We start from the raw sequence: 12,610 nt of genomic DNA, 5'->3' as shown, positions 1-12,610 counted from the left end.
GTGGTTCTCAGTGTGTGTTCCTGGCGCAGGGGCATCACCTGGGAACTTTCTGGACATGCACGTTTTTGGGCTCCACCCCAAACCTACTGAGTCAGACACTCCAAGCCTTCCAGGTGGTTCTGACGCAGCTTGAGTTTGAGCATCTTGGTCAGGGCGGTGGAGAGCGTGGGCACGGGGGTTCTCAGGGACACCACTGCCACGCGCCCACTGTTGAGAACTTGGGTGGGTCATGTCATCTCTCTGTGGCTCCGTTTCCTCCTCACGGGGACGATGATGAGATGATGGTACTGGTCTCTCAGGGCTGGCGGGAGAGCTCATGGCGTTCACACGTGGAAAGCACGTGGAAGACTGGCTGGTGCGCGGTGCTCTCGGGTTACCTGTGTGTGGTGATGAAGATTGTCACTAGTGACCTGAAGCTTCATGATTCTTCTCACTAATCTGAATCTATTTTCTTACTGTCGTTGTTACTTATTCGGATCCTTCCCGCTTCAGAGCATTTCTGGCTCTATCCTGACTCTGTTCTTGCTTATTATTTGCACATAGATTTCTCCTAACTGGCCAGGGGCTCTCTGGCCATTTATGGGCTGATTCCCTCTGACAAGGCAGTGCGCTCCAGCTCGCAGCGGCTGATTTCTTTGACCTCCGTTCTCCTTTCTTGGACAGAACTTTTCCCTCCTGAGGATGGTGATGGGAACTCCCTTTCCATTTCTTTTCTGCTTTCATTGTTTTATCCCCAGCACGGGTAGTGTGGTTTTTCATACAGACAAGTGTCTATTTCAGTGTGCCTACTGTTTAGTTCTGTTTCCAGAGTGTGTTTGTGTCTGTGTTCCCTTTATCTCCAGAAAACAAGTGTTACGCGGCATAAGCGCTAAGTGACTTCATGTCACGTGTATGCCATTGGCTTGAAACAGGAGAGAGTAACGTTGACCTCTCTAGGCAATAGTTTCAAGGACTTCACTTCAATAAGGATATCGCCATTCTAAGAATTAGTCCCAACCCACCTGTAGGAATCACATAATGAAAACTGGAGAAATAAACACAATTTCCAGAGGCGAAAGAAAACTACTAATGGCTCGTATGGAATATTGCTCATTTGCAGGATTAAGAGAGGGAAAATTAGAAGAAAATATCTTTTATTCTTCTTTCCACCCTTCACTTTTGGGAAACTGTTCTTGTCCCTTAATATTTCAGAAGTAAAGCCCAGTGGTTTGCAGAATCTAAGGGAAAAAATCTCAAGCAGTAACATAAAATTATATGAAGTAAAGAAGTCTGCTGAGGAAAGATACTATAAATTAACAGCATATAATGAAATGTAAGTGATAAAACAGGTGCAAAGAAGGAGATTAAGGGTCTTGATACAGCGATGATGTAGAGGTCATTTGCCAAACATACTGTGAACACACTGGGAGGGTCTAGTAAATAAGATGTTATATGCGTTGATAATCAAGACAACTTAAATGATAAAAGAAAATTGTTGTAATTACTTACAATATTGGTGGATCAGAAGAGAAGTGTGGATGAATGTACGCTTCTGTGTGTAAGACAGATAAAAATGTGGGGAGATAGATAAAATAGATGGATAGATAGATAGATAGATAGATAGATAGATAGACAGACAGACAGATAGATAGAGTGACAGAGTTTAGGAAGGAGTATTTCAGAAAAGTAGGATGTAAAAGAACCTACTGGATTTAGAACAGATTGCATTAAATTCTGGAGGTTTAGGAGGGGTTTGCGGTGTACTGACAAGAACACTGGTCTAGCTTCCAAAGACTTTGGACCTCTTTCCTGCTGCCATGGACCTTCTGTGTGACAGAGACAAGTCACTGCAACCTCCTAGGTCTCCTCGTTTGAAAAATGTGCGTCAGATGCCTTGGATTTGACGGTCCTTTCAACTCTAATGGTCTCTGACTCAACAGTAATAATGCATTTCCACAGGCGGTAAAAATATTCTAGACGCTTCCCTCCCAGTGGTCACTGTTTACTTCCCCTGAACTTCCTCTTCCTGCCTCCTTGATTGCCGGTCAGTTGATAGTGGGCCTCAGTGGGGGTGAGTTAACCCACTCTTTCCAAGGTGTTTCACTACTGAGCTCCGTCCAGAGGGTGGGAATTCCACAGGGAAGGCTGTGGCTGGGGCTTCAACCTCATTCCTGAAGCAGCCTCTGGGCCTTTTCCTCCTCTGGGCACCAGGCCAGATTGCAGGGACTGGAGGGGAAAGCCGGGGCCCCAGCCCCTGGGGGAATCAGTCGGGATCACTTCACTGGGTCAGTTTCTTACTCAACACCTGTGAACTCCACGTGTCCCTCTCTCTTTCAGGCAGTAGCAGAGTCCCAGGGTAGCCAGGCGGGTGAAGGGGAGCGAGGACGTCCCACTTGCCTTGAAGAAGACGCCACCTGACCTGCTGAGTGAGTAACCAGGTCGTTCACAGCTCTGAGGGCACAGGGTGTTGAGAGGGAGGGAGTAGGCGGCTACCCTTCGAGTGCTGTCCGCCAGTAGCTCTTTCCACAGAGAGATGCTCATCCCAAGGCCCCCGCCCCCCGTGAGAGGCTCTGGGTCTTATTCCCCCACTTCCGACCGCCATCTTCAATAGCCATTGGTGTCCTTGATGCCAACACTAGATGCGCAGAAATGCTGCACAAGAGCTTTCAGCAGAAACAGGGAAGAGATCCAGCTCACCTCGAACCTGGCTTGTTGCCTCTTTGAAAGAGGTTGAAGCAGAAGCGTCACTGCACTGCCTTCATGTAAGCAGAGCCAAGCTTTCCAGAACCTGGCGGAAGGCTGAGCCTGGAGCTTTGCTGGTGCCGCAGGACACTTGTGCATCATTCACATACAAAAACTTAATCCTCTGTTTTTGTTTCCATGGATTGAATGGCATGCACTTTCCCCTGGCAGTTTCTTTCCTTTTTTTTTTTTTTTTTTTTAAAGTGCATGCAATTACTTGTCAATAAGCTGCATTTGACTTTGGCAGTGCCCGTGTTCTGAGCTTGACTACGTACTTGGGCTTTTGTTTCCAAACTTTCATCATGGTTGCTTTCCTCCTGATTACTAAGAAGTCCTGCTGAGGGTCTGACAAAGCCCACACTAAATTATATCCTGTACTTTTCTTCTAAATGAATCCCCAAATAAATGAAATAGGCTTCAGCAAGTAAAATGAATTCCAAATAACTGATGGCCCTTCTTTGTGATGAAAATGAAAAAGTGACTCTCCTCTCTAGGGGGAAAAAAAATCATTTCAAGGGGAGGTCAGTAAATGACACATTCTTACTAACGTAAGAGGAAAATGAAAAAGCCCAACAGATCCACTGCACTGTCAAGAAATCGTTAGCCTCTAACGGATACAGTTTCAGATTCCTAGAAGGGATTTGCCCAGAGGATTATGTTCAAAACTTCTACTGAGATAACACTGCTCTAACAGCAAAGATTGTTGCATGAATCACAGACCACTTTCTACCAGTTCCTTTGTAAAGGAGGGAATGTCTTTTATTATTATTCTTAAAAATACCAGTGAGGTGGAAAAAAACACACCAGCCAGGTTGAGTTACCCTGTAATCACTCACATTATCTTTTCCAAGGAATGTAGGGGTTATTTGAGCTAAGTCATCAGGCAGGCACTATAAGATGCTGCATGGCCTGACCCCAGCCTGCTCCTGACTGTTCACGCAGGCAGAGCCCTCTCTGGGGCTCAGCGTGGGAGCCGAGCGCTGCTTCTAGGTAGGTCTGTTCTGCTACAATGTCAGATGCCTGTTTTTACTTACTTGTTCATTAGCTCTTTAAAATAGATTCCTATGCTGGTTCGACTTAGCTCAAAAGAAGTAAGGCAGAATTTTTTTGCCATTCCTAAATGTCACATCTAATATTGTATGCTGGTAACACTTTTCCAAGAATAACCAGCCTATCAATCAAGCCATTAACAAAGCTTAATTAGTCACTCTGTTTGGGGGTGTTTGATAACTTAATCTTTTCCACTGTAATCAAGAACTAGGAAAGGTCATGGACTCCAAATTATTCATTGGATTAGGGAAAATAATGAATTGCTAATACAGGAAACATCTTGCAAAAGGGTAGCTTTTAAAAAATTTTTACTATTACTATCCAAGATTTTAAAATTTGTGTTAACGTTCTCCATTGCTGTGTCAAGAATTATCTTATGGATGGCACTCTTTAGTTTCATCAGTCCTGGCCCTAGGCTCAGTCAACTTATTCTTAAGTTTTCTGTTGCTGGAAATCCATGATAGCTGAACATATAGAAATATTCCTAGTACCCTGTGGGGTAAATGCCTGTGAGTGTGATACCACAAAGAGAAGATTAGCATCATTTTTTTGAGCATGAAGCTCTGTTTTGACACTTTATGGCCATTATCTCATTTAACCATCACAAAACCCCTGAAAAGTGAGCTTTATTCCCATTTTAAAGATTAGGAAGCTGAGGTCCAGAGAGGTTAAATAGATGGCCCCGGGTCACACAGCAGATAAGTTGTGGAGTCAGCATTTAACCCAGGTTTGCTTGTCTCCAGAGTCTCTGTTCTTTATGCCACCCTACTGCCTTCCCCAAGAACAAGTTGATTAGTATTGCCTTCAGAATTCTTCTTTCTTGTAAATGTCCATGTGCATTCATACTTATTTCACATGAGTGTCCTGTTTCTATTTTCTGGACTTTCTACCACCCAAAGTAGTAATGGAAAGTCTTCGTCTGTCATTTCCTTAGGTGGTCCCAGGAGTCCGACAATGGAAGCCATCCATGTTGGCATGTCCAGTCCTCCCCTGGTGAAGCCCACGATGGGAGCTGGCCTCAAGACCAGCAGACCCCGAGTCATGTCCAAGAGTGGACACAGCAACGTGCGAATTGACAAAGTGGATGGCATATACTTGCTTTACCTCCAAGACCTGTGGACCACTGTCATTGACATGAAGTGGAGATACAAGCTCACCCTGTTTGCTGCCACCTTCGTGATGACCTGGTTCCTTTTTGGAGTGATCTACTATGCCATCGCCTTCATTCATGGGGACCTAGAGCCCAGTGGGCACTCTTCAAACCGCACCCCCTGCATCATGAAAGTGGACTCCCTCACGGGGGCATTCCTCTTTTCACTGGAATCCCAGACGACCATCGGCTACGGCGTCCGCTCCATCACGGAGGAATGCCCTCACGCCATCTTCCTGCTGGTGGCTCAGCTGGTCATCACGACCTTGATTGAGATCTTCATCACGGGCACCTTCCTGGCCAAAATCGCGAGACCCAAGAAGCGGGCGGAGACCATCAAGTTCAGCCACTGTGCTGTCATCACCAAGCACAATGGGAAGCTGTGTTTGGTGATCCAGGTGGCCAACATGAGGAAGAGCCTCCTGATTCAGTGCCAGCTCTCGGGCAAGCTCCTGCAGACCCACGTCACCAAGGAGGGCGAGCGGATCCTCCTCAACCAGGCCACCGTCAAATTCCACGTGGACTCCTCTTCCGAGAGCCCCTTCCTCATCTTGCCCATGACCTTCTACCATGTGCTGGATGAGACCAGCCCCCTGAGGGACCTCACCCCCCAGAACCTCAAGGAGAAGGAGTTTGAGCTTGTGGTCCTCCTCAATGCCACCGTGGAGTCCACCAGCGCTGTCTGCCAGAGCCGCACATCTTACATCCCGGAGGAGATCTACTGGGGCTTTGAGTTTGTGCCTGTGGTTTCTCTCTCCAAAAACGGCAAGTACGTGGCTGACTTCAGTCAGTTTGAACAGATCCGGAAGAGCTCAAATTGCATCTCTTACTGTGCAGATTCTGAGAAGCAGAAACTTGAGGAGAAGTACAGGCAGGAAGATCAGAGGGAAAGGGAACTGAGGACTCTTTTGCTGCAGCAGAGCAATGTCTGATGGCAGTGATGTCCCCTCAGCTTAACTCTAGGCTGCTTCCATGTCTGGGCTCCCTGCAAAAGCAAAAGTCACCTCAAAAAGGAAAATGTGTGGACATGCTCTGAAAAACTGTGCAGACGTACAGACCTTTTCCTTTGATCTGGAGGGAAAACAAGCATTTCCATGTCTGAGAGGGTTCCTTTCTTTTTAACGCTTTGTCTGAAACCAACTCCCCAAATTCAAATTTTCTAAAATGGGGCTGCCTCCCAAAGAACTCAGTGGAAGGCAATTGAAACAATGTCCTGCTGGGTGGATAGAACTTTCTCAAGGCTGATATGGAAAGGAAAGGCATTTCTATATAAAGTACAAGGTATTTATTCATTCTAAGTATCAAAGATGTTCCAGCCGAGAGGTGAAATGTGGTTCAGTATCCACTTATATCTTTGTTTCAAAACAAACCCTTTTTTTCAAGCAGCGAAAATGTGATTTATAATGGAGGCTATCTGATAATACATACAAAGGGGCAGACGGACTCTGCACCCACAACATATAATAATTCCATTTTTACCTTTTTCAGTGACTTTAATTACACAGAGTGAAATTGATTGAATCAGGAATTAACAGTTATGAAAACACGTGCAAATGGAGCTGATGTGATGGCTCACACTCATGCTTTTGTTGGAATATACTAGACTCTTCCTTTTCAAACTGCGGTTCGCAGACCAGCAGCATCAGCACCATTCAGGAGTTTATTAGGCACTTAGCCCCACCCGGACTTGGGGAATCAGGCTCTGCATCTTAACAAGACCCCTAAGTGATTCATGTAAAAATGGAAGTTTGAAAAGCTCTACTCTGGACAATGTTTTCAAAGTAACTTTCTGAAGCCAGGGGACTCTGGACGGACCTGTCCTTTCTCCAGTTCATTATCGTGGGTCAATATTCCTTTCAGCCATTCATTCTTTATCCATTAGAATACCTTGTCCACAAAGGAGCTGCCACAGACATTCCAAGAACAAAATAATGCTCTTGGGAGTAATGGCTGTCCCTCTCATGCTAAGTACATGTTTGTTGATTACAGGAGAGAAAAGTTAAGCTGCATAACAGTCAGAAACTTGCTCATATGTGAAAGCTCATATGGTTGGTCGGGGCCGTGAGGAACAAGAGGAGCTGAGGATAAGGAATTGAAATGCAGAGGACTCTTTGAAGCGTGAACAAAATTTCATAATCTGATATCATGTAAAAGATGCCCTCAGTATTTAAGTAAATCTCTTACAACTCCGTGTTAACAGAGGTAACATTTTGCCTTTGGTTGAATTTAGGGGCCAGACACCCAGCATTTCTTTGGGAAAGAGAATACATGGGATGGATTGGCTAAAGGTGCAAAAGATGAGTTTTCGTTTCATTCAAACCGGGACAGATCTGTGTATTCACTCCAGAAGAACGGGAAGTAAGTGCGTAGGCACCACGCAGAGGTACCCGTGAGCCCACAAATGTGTACCTACAGACCTGCACACAAACCCCCACACAGAGGGATGCGTGCCCTGGCTCTTCAACCCGAATGACGGAAACATCCATGAAGACCTTTGTGATTAACAGAGCGAGTCCTCAACAAGTTTGCTTACTATATTTTGTTCTACAAGAACCGGAACATCGGGACTCAGAGAAGAAGGGGCAAGGAATCTGGATTCCGATTATCAGTGAAATGATGCTCTGCATTACAGCACATCTGGTCACATCATGATGTTAACACGTTTTCAAGTGTCCTTCCACTAACAGAAAATGTGGCTAAGACCTCTGACCTGGTACTGAACATTTAATGCAGGTGTAAGAATAATGGGGGTTAAGTTGTAAAGGTTTAAAGAAACAATCTCAATGCACAAGAGGTTATTATCTTTAATTATTCAGGAAGGTTTTTATTTTCTATTGATGATTTTATGGCAGATTGTTTTAGATCTTCATTCTCTTAAAAAATCAAATTAGTGTAGATAGATATTAGTTCTTTTAGTTATTAAACCTTTTTTTTATTGTATAATATGATAGGAAAATAATGCCACAGGCATGTTTACAGTTTTTCTGTTGCACAACTAAATTTTTTTTCACAATATTTAGAGGTGTGCTGATTTGACTGTGATCAAGCTTAGGAATCTTGCATTCTTGTATATCGTGCAAAGATGTAGCATAAGATTGAGAAATCTTTTTGTGTGTTGATTTAGCATATTTATTTTGGCCAAATTTGGAAGACTTGATCATCTGATCTCTTGCACTACACACAAAATAAATATGCAGTGCCTTAAAATCCAATATTTGTACAGGTCATTAAATCATATTATAACACAATATTCAATAAATAGCTCAAAAGTTATGTCCAGTTTGAAAATAGCATTTTCCAGGCACACTTACTTATTATTACTTTGTACAAAATCCTCTTGTGTTAATGTGCTAACAAAAGGATTCAGGTGGCAGAATTATTTGATTATATTTGGACATGACTCTGACTGAAACAGATTCATGCTTAACACCCAACTAAGAATTGTCAAACTAACAGGGTGTTTTGACCCCCAAAAAAGTTTTTGTTTGCATTTTGTAGCATTTCCAGTGCATCAGATCTCAGTGAGACCATTTGAAAATGTTGTGTTCTATTTGAGAAATCACAAAAAGCAGCAAGCAAATCAGTATAATCTGCAAGCCGTGTTTTATTTCAATAATAAAATATATTGTAATTACTTGGTACCCAGCAGCCAATGGCCCCAGACAGCATAGCAAATATTTACTCGTTGACAGTCACAAGCCGTCTTTGGTTAGTGGACCAGGTATTTAAATGAATTTAAACATTTGTTTTATTTTTCTTTAAATCAAGCTTTCAATTTTAATTGACTGATTTCAATCCCATCAAAATGCAATTAAGACATATAAAAAGGATATATGCACAACTGAATCACTATTCTGTGCACCAGAAATTAATACAGCATTGTGAACTAACTACATTTCCATAAAAAAAATGTTAAGACATATGAAAAACGACACCTGCTCCAGTATGAATCTTTCTCCCTTGCTTAGATCCTCAGTACTCATACGCCATCTGGAGAAAGAAGAAAAGAGAAAAGCAAAGCTAGGAAGACACGAGGCCTTTGCATGGTAGCTCCTTTGCAAGGATCCCCCTCATCCTTGGGCTTGGTTCTATATTTGGTCACTGTGGTCAAAGGGTCAGACATCCAACCATTTGCATAAAGAAACCTTTTAGTCTCTCAGTCTGGGCTTTTCTTCTTGCTAGATTTTATCAGGGAAATATTTGAAATGACTAGTTTTGAATGCAAGTTATTTTATCATAGTTTTCTGGGATGGGATTTTCTTCTAAATGAAAGGGATTAGCATTTCAAGTCTTGATTTCCACGTTCCGTAGTGTGTACTCCACTTCCAGCATTCGACTTTGCATAGGCTTAAGGTGCACTTAAGTTTTTTTCCGCTGGGAAGACTTACTCTTGAAGGTCTAAACCTTAACACTTCCCTTCTAACTGATTGAGTACATACATTTTGCCTTTTGTGAATTTCAGTTTATCTTTAATCAGAATGATCTACCAACTGGTCCTTGGGTCTGTGAACAGTAATGAATAGATTTGCTCTCAGAGTAAGCTGCTTTATGAACAGAGTTCAAATCTCCAGGGTGAGAATTTGCAATGAAACAGTATAATTAGAATTTAATTGGAATTTTAAAGAATAAAGGAGTTACTTAACTTCTTGAGGCATTAGTGTTTGTCAGTAGATTTTGTTTTTATTGTTGTGTTGTTTTGATTTTCTAAAAGAAATCTGAAACAAAGTCTTTATCTTCAGAGTAAGGAAGGCAGTGAGAAATGTGTAAAAGATAAAAACTAATAGTTGGTCAACTAGACTTCCACATAAGAAGACTTCTGTTAGTGGAAAAGAATTTCTTTGCAGGGGAGAATTTGGTCATTCGTTCTTGCATTACAACAGATTGTGTCAACGTTTTCTTCTGGATTCCAGGAGTAGCCGTTTTCCTAGCCTTTAAGAAACACTGATGGGTTTTGTCCAGCTTTTTCCCCAAGTTCTTCTCCTAGCCACTTAATGAAAAATAAACAGGAGGTAGAAATAAAGCTCTACCCATTTGATTTCATCTTCATCCTCTGTCAGTTCTCCTGTTAGGCTCTGTTTCCTTGCAACTTGACATATGGTTGGTTGACTGTTCATCTTCTTTGCTGCCCACTCTGTCAAGTCATGTAAATCCTGCGGGTTAAAAATAATCAACCCGAATTAATAATTTGTGAGCATTTAGATGCCTAAAAACTGGGGACAGGAATTCTTATTTTTCATTTAGTATGTTACTAGTGCGTAAAAAGAAAAGACGAAGAAAGAGCTGTTGATTGGAGTTGATAATTAATTCCTAATAAAATCACAAGAATTGGCTGTAGAAGTCGAAGGGCCCAACGGACATGAGTATAAATGCCAAAGATGTCACAAAGGGAGGTAAAGGCCATAAATCTAGTACAAGTAAATTTCAGCCAAATGCAGGGAACTTTGGTACATTTTGTGCAGCCTGGAGCGGCGACCTCTTTGAGCCTGTCCTCCATGGAAAGGTTGCAGCTCCAAGTCTTCCTATACATGGTGCACAGAAGCCCTGATTCCCAACCCCTGTTAGAGAATCAGGTCAGTGGTTTTGTATTCCTAACCAGCGCTGGATGGGCAAAACCAAAGATGAAGGCATCAACCTAAAAGTCCATCACCAAGTTTTTTTGTTTAGCAGCTCACATCTTATGAGATAGTACTTAACTATGATCTTTATTCAAGGCCAAAATCTTATCTAGTATCCATGCCTTTCCACCCACATAAGATGTCCAATTTCATCCCTCAAAAATATTCAAGTTAAAGATAGAAACCACCTAAGATTAGACTCCAATGGAGCTACTACAATAGATTACACAGTACCTATTCTCTTAAAAAAAAATCAGAAGTTAATTCTGAGCTAATAAATGTGAGCTCTTGGCTTATTATTCTTATTATTGCAAATGTCCTTAATATTCCTGAAAAAGTAAAGAGCTTCCAAGAATGTGATTGGAGGGGAGTTCAAAGGAATGATTGTTTTTCATTTACTCTAATTTAACCATATTCTTTCATCTGCAATCAAATCTTAAGACTAAGGATGTTGTATTAAAGCAAATCATTGCAGGAAGTATGACTGTATCAGGGACTTTTTACAAAAACAAACTTCCAGATCATGAGAGGAAGCTGTGTTTGTGTGCTGACACAGAGTATTAAACAGCCATCAGGAGAGGAAGGCTGTCATCAGGATGACAGCCAACTTGGATCTATTTTTGAAGAATTATTTCTGCAGGGTGTCATGGAATTGTAAGTTACAAAAAAGAATGCTTTAGTAAACAGTCATCTCCATTCCAAAAGGACCCGCTCCAAAATACGACTTAATGAAATTCACAGGAATGTTATGAAGGTGGAAATCCCACGTGACATGCAGATTTTACGAGCAAATAGTCCCACTACTTGTAAGTCCTGGCGGTGTGCGTTTACCAAAATCTCCATCACACTTCACTCCCTTGCTATATATAGCACTCCATCTGATCACTAAACCATGCTACCAGATGCGTGTTCTTGTTTTCCTCCAATTTTTAAACTAGTCTTCAGCCTAAATTTGCTTTAGCATAATAGTGACGTGTTTCTTAAGGTTGAGCTACTCTTTGGGACATATTAGAAATCTCAGACTAACCAATATGTGTGTACCCCGTCACTGCTGAGCCCCGTCATGCTCTGACAACTCAGCTTTAAATATGTACTTTTACAATCTACAGATTCATACCTCTGTTTGTCAAACCGTTTCCTGTTTTTATTGTATCTCCATCATCTTTTCTTTATATATATACATGGAATCACTCTAATCTGTGAAATGACAGCAAATACAATAAAGCCAATTTTATAGTCTTGAGTTTTATTTTCATTTGTCGGGAAGGTTTTGGTGCTATCGGTGGTGCTCTTACAGGGAGAGGGGTGGAATATTTTCTCAGAGAGCTGAGAGACAAACTCATGTGAGACAGCCTTTTCCAATGATGGCGACAAGAACTGGGGGGATGACTAGGTTAAAATGGCATTTTCTATCAATGCCGAAAGGGACATACTTTGTTTCCTTTCTAATCAAAGAAAAGAACATGAATTCCCTTCCCCATCTCTTCTTTTTGCCTTAATACCCTACTGCTCATTTTAGTCAATGATTAAAAAATAAGTTAACAACTTAACAACAATCCTTTCAGCACATTATCAGAGTCTCTTCCATTCCATTGCTCTTTTCCACTGATGGATTAAAAGAACGAAAACATATAGTTACATAAGCCTTAAAGGCATCGCTATGGGTGTGACAGTAAGGCCACACAACCATCTAAGAGCCACGCTGCAGAGAAATGCACCCAAGAAACAGCTGTTGTCCTCAAAGCACTTTCCTGGGGGAACCACACACACCAGCAGCTCCACACCTTCTGCAGGTGTCTCTTTTGGAACCCGCTCTTTCTGAATCACTCATTGCAACATTCTCAGGGGTGGCAAGACTGCACTCTTTGAGTGAGAATGTGACAGGTGGAAATAAAAAAAGGCTGGAGCATATGTTAGGAAGTCAAATTCGAGGACGCTGTTTGGGCAAAAAAAACAACATGTTTTCCGGAAAGTGCAGTAATCTGGAACACAGTCGTGAGACTCATCAGTGAGATACGTTTTATTAATTTTAATTTGCATGAAATTTCTCAGACCCATATTATTTTCCACTCCT

At 42.0% G+C, this 12,610-nt stretch overlaps 1 protein-coding gene across 21 annotated transcripts in view; it reads left to right on the top strand.

Annotated features, from left to right (window-relative positions):
* The window catches only part of KCNJ15 (potassium inwardly rectifying channel subfamily J member 15), a 47,167-nt gene extending 35,388 nt beyond the window's left edge, over positions 1-11,779 (top strand). For 17 of the 21 annotated variants that reach the window (XM_032466384.1, XM_032466182.1, XM_032465657.1 and 14 more), the window contains 2 exons: positions 2,317-2,405; positions 4,706-11,779. In XM_032466384.1, coding sequence (XP_032322275.1) covers positions 4,726-5,853 — 1,128 coding nt within the window. In that variant the 5' untranslated portion in view covers positions 2,317-2,405; positions 4,706-4,725 and the 3' untranslated portion in view covers positions 5,854-11,779. Of the gene's footprint in view, positions 1-2,316; positions 2,418-4,705 lie in introns of all 21 variants that reach the window. The other 4 variants (XM_032466259.1, XM_032466478.1, XM_032465334.1 and 1 more) reach the window with 2 other exon arrangements.
* Positions 11,780-12,610: the final 831 nt, after the last annotated feature.

This window comes from Camelus ferus, chromosome 1, assembly GCF_009834535.1.
Source record: "Camelus ferus isolate YT-003-E chromosome 1, BCGSAC_Cfer_1.0, whole genome shotgun sequence".
Taxonomy (NCBI): domain Eukaryota; kingdom Metazoa; phylum Chordata; class Mammalia; order Artiodactyla; family Camelidae; genus Camelus; species Camelus ferus.
Note: the sequence above shows the minus strand (reverse complement) of the source record. Positions and strands in the feature narration are given on the sequence as shown.